The 4,255-nt window shown below is 31.6% G+C and overlaps 1 protein-coding gene across 1 annotated transcript in view; it reads left to right on the top strand.

Annotated features, from left to right (window-relative positions):
* LOC106459769 (rho guanine nucleotide exchange factor 17-like) overlaps positions 1–4,255 on the top strand; it is a gene marked incomplete at its 3' end in the record, with an annotated part of 218,802 nt that overhangs the window by 205,274 nt on the left and 9,273 nt on the right. Inside the window, exon 7 of the mRNA XM_022386309.1 lies at positions 2,171–2,347. Within this exon, the coding sequence (XP_022242017.1) occupies positions 2,171–2,347 (177 nt within the window). The remainder of the gene's footprint in view (positions 1–2,170; positions 2,348–4,255) is intronic.

Below are 4,255 nucleotides of genomic sequence, written 5' to 3'. Positions count from 1 at the left end.
AAAAAAGTTTTATTTAAAAAAAAAAAAAGAAGAAGAAATTAGTAATATATAAATATACAGTAATGAAGGTAGCCATAATCATGTTTAATGCAATTATACAACCAGAATTTGCCATATACAATAAATTAACTAAATTATGAAGATATATAAAAGGTTTATTTACAAAAAAAAAAGAAGAAGAAATTAGTAATATATAAATATACAGTAATGAAGGTAGCCATAATCATGTTTAATGCAATTATACAACCAGAATTTGCCATATACAATAAATTCACTTGCAATTATACAACCAGAATTTGCCATATACAATAAATTCACTTGCAATTATACAACCAAAATTTACAATACAGAAGAAATTCACTCAAATTAAACTGATCTAAATAAAAACTATACTAGAAGGATGTAACCCTGGCACCTTGAAAGAAAAGATTAGTGATAACACTTGATTATATTCGTGCAATATATATATATATATATCAATATAAACATCATCAAAAATCAAATAAGAATCATCATTCAAGATTTTTACACTTCACTGGACTTTAGAAAACTGAATTCCTACCGGTGTCTCAGCGGTAAGTCTGAGGGCTTATATCACTAAAAATCGGATTTATTTACCCTCGGCGGATACAGCAGAGATAGCCCATTGTGAGGTTTTGCGCTTAGCAACAAAACAAAGAAAACTAAGCAGAAACATTGAATGAGAACGAGAATACCCATAACACATAGTCTAGATAAAGAGCTCGTTGTACAAAACAAACAAAGGGAAAACAGGAAGCAGACGAAAACTCTTCTTCACTCTTGAACTTTGACACAAGAACTCTAACCTTTCGTGACTGATATCCAGTTAGCTTTCGTTCAACAATGCATTCTTTCTTGGTGCAGGAACCTTATTGGTTCAGAGGTTTAGGGAGAATAAAGAGTGGTTACACTGTATACCTAGGTAACATGTTATCCAAAGACCAAACCTGTTAGCAAAATATTTGAACAGAAATAATAGTTTTTCTTGGTAACTCATAGTAGAGCGCGGATATGCGTGAGAAACCGATATCACACTAATTCTCAAATTAGAAATTACAAAAACAGTTTTATATCACTAAGAAGGAGATCGTAAACGTTAATTCACGTAGGAAAGGCTTTTCGGTGTTATTTCCCCAAGAATCAACTTATGTTTTGAAGCAACTAAAGACATTAAACTTAAACACACACACACACATATATATATAGGTACAAATGTAATAGCTTCAAACATTTTAATTTAAAGGAAAGTTTCAAAAAATCACGTTAAACAATTCTACAGTTTACAGTTAGTGTGCTACTGCTCAGCACAGCAACATATGCTGCGTACTTAATGGGAATTTAACTTAGTTTAACCCTCCTTCTTTAAAGGAATAATTATAATTACGTCTTCAGAAGTCTGAGCATTTAATCGTGATTGCATGTCTTAAGGGCAATCATGACTCATGTTCCTGTTAGTGGTTAGAGTTTAAATATACCACAGTCTTAACATTGAAACATATATTTATGAAATTTAATAAACAAAGTATTAAGTGTTAGAGGTGTTACTATGCTTATTATTTCCATGAAAATACAGGACTAAAAGGGGATTTAAGCTTGCATTAGAACAGCACGCTTTCACCAACGCGCGCAGAAACATACATATAATAGAACAATACAACATTGTTCGTATAACTGAGTATTGTCGTGGTTACTATGGCAACATTAATAAGTTTGGTGCACAACAAACAACATTACAGTGACTATAAATCAGAAAAATGAAAACTATGTATATGAATAGTTGAATAGTTGGTATTAGAGCGGTGAACGAATCTTAGAGCATTATGGTAATTTCACTTAATTGTTTCTACCATTGAGCTTTATGTACGTTATTTAAATTTTAAATTAGATTTTGGAGTAAAGCATGTGGATATCGTGTTAAGTTGGCTATAATCATTTTACATTTTGACTCGTCAGATAATTCATCGTCGTATCTTTCATCCCCCCCTTCCACACAAAATAAAATAAAAGATAGAAGTGACGTGATGCATAATGAAATTAAGGATTCACGTTATTTGATTATTGGCTTATTTGTGTACAAGCTAAATTATAAGTTTATAAAAATGCATAGCCGTAAATTTGTCTAATAGTGTAATTTTTAAACGGCTTATAGGAGCTGTTGAAACATACTCCTGTTGATCATCCTGACCACCAATCACTGGTTTTGGCACAAAAAGAAGTCCATGAATTAGCAGTCCAGATTAACAGGATGGAACGCGAGGCTTTCCAACATGAGCAAATGCAACAGAAAATCAGAGATGTTGAACATTTAATAGAAGGCGTCATGGATGTGAGTATTATGCGCGAATAAAACAAATAAAATAAACTATGATTCTTGCGAAATCTTGGCTAAAAACTATAATCTTTTTGGCGCTACAATGTCAAGAAAAGAAAGTTGTGAAGATATAACAGGGTTCAGAAGAAACGGTAGTAGTTAAAAATAAAACTACCCTCAACTGTGTAAGTTATTTTATTAACTTTTCTTTAGCCTCGAAGAAATGTTATTATTGGTCAATTACCTGTAATTAAGGTCTTTAAAATTCAGTAAATACTCTTGATTACTTTTTCGTAATCCAAATGAAGAATTATATTTTAGCTATACGTTTTAACTTTCTGTAATATATATATGCTATCTGACAAAAGTAAGTTGACTTTGAGAAGCAGTATGCATATAATTTAAACTAGACAAAGTATTGTTGCTGATATTTAATCACGATAAGTAAGATCTATTGATGTGACATTCGAAGCAATTCAATAGGGTTAGTAACACTAATTCTCCCTGCTAATCAGTAGTTCTAAATCTAATACGTGAGACAGCACAGAAAAAGAATAATCGAATGAAATACATAAAGTGGTTTTATGCTAGAAATAATAAAGAAACAGAAACATGACGTGTAATATCTGCATTGTTTTTATACTTGGGTTACTAAAGACACAGAAACGTGACGTGTAATATCTGCATTGTTTTTATACTTGGGTTACTAAAGACACAGAAACGTGACGTGTAATATCTGCATTGTTTTTATACTTGGGTTACTAAAGACACAGAAAAGTAGTGTAGAATACCTGCTGTTTTTTTGTACTTAAGAAAGTAAAAACAGAAAAATCAAGTAAAATACCTGCTGTTTTTTGTACTTAAGAAAGTAAAAACAGAAAAATCAAGTAAAATACCTGCTGTTTTTCTTGTACTAAGAAAGTACAAACAGAAACAGCAAGTGAAATACCTGCTCTTTTCTTGTATTTAAGAAAGCAAAAACAGAAAAAACAAGTGAAATACCTGCTGTTTTCTTGTACTAAGAAAGTAAAAACAGAAAAAACAAGTGAAATACCTGCTGTTTTCTTGTAGTAAGAAAATGAAAACAGAAAAAAAAGCAAGTGAAATACCTGCTGTTTTCTTGTATTTAAGAAAGTAAAAACAGAAAAAACAAGTGAAATACCTGCTGTTTTCTTGTACTAAGAAAGTAAAAACAGAAAAACCAAGCGCGGGAGTCTAATTTTATAAGTGTGAAACAATACAGACAGAGGAAAGTAACGTGAAACAAAAATTCCAAAATCACGACTGGTTTTCTGCGTTCTCTGTACGGCTAACGATGAACACATATTTACTAATGATTAACCTTAGCAATTTCGTATTTTCATTGTGTCTGGAAACAGAGCATGCTATTGGTATTCGCGAGATTTGTGTAATGAAATACAAGAAAAAGTGTTCCTAAGTGTTGAATATATATAAATGCTTATTACTAATAGGCACAATCTTATTATTATTTGTATTTTTTAAATGATTTAATGTACTTTTATGTGTGATAGTTTATACTGTATGTGTACAGAAGAGTAATCATTTTTAACATGAATGCTCAGAAGATTACACGACTAATGTATTTATAAACGTGGTCATTGGCTAAGTCCTCACACGCCAGTCCGTACAGGCCTTATATATATATATATATATATATATATGCGTTGAAATAATACTGTGATTTTGTAAGAAAATAAACAGACCTGCATGTAATATTCTATAATACATGACATACTAGATATTTTAAACATACGAAGCAGATTTTACAATGTAGGGGTTGTTATTATTAGTCTTGTACGCCACTAGCAACCTGTTATGTATAGAGGGCGTAGCACTTTCAAGTAGTGCCCGGCATGGCCAGGTGGATAAGGCGCTCGATTCACAATCTGAGGGTCGCGGGTT

This window comes from Limulus polyphemus, unplaced genomic scaffold, assembly GCF_000517525.1.
Source record: "Limulus polyphemus unplaced genomic scaffold, Limulus_polyphemus-2.1.2 Scaffold658, whole genome shotgun sequence".
NCBI classification, from domain to species: Eukaryota; Metazoa; Arthropoda; class Merostomata; order Xiphosura; family Limulidae; genus Limulus; species Limulus polyphemus.
Note: the sequence above shows the minus strand (reverse complement) of the source record. Positions and strands in the feature narration are given on the sequence as shown.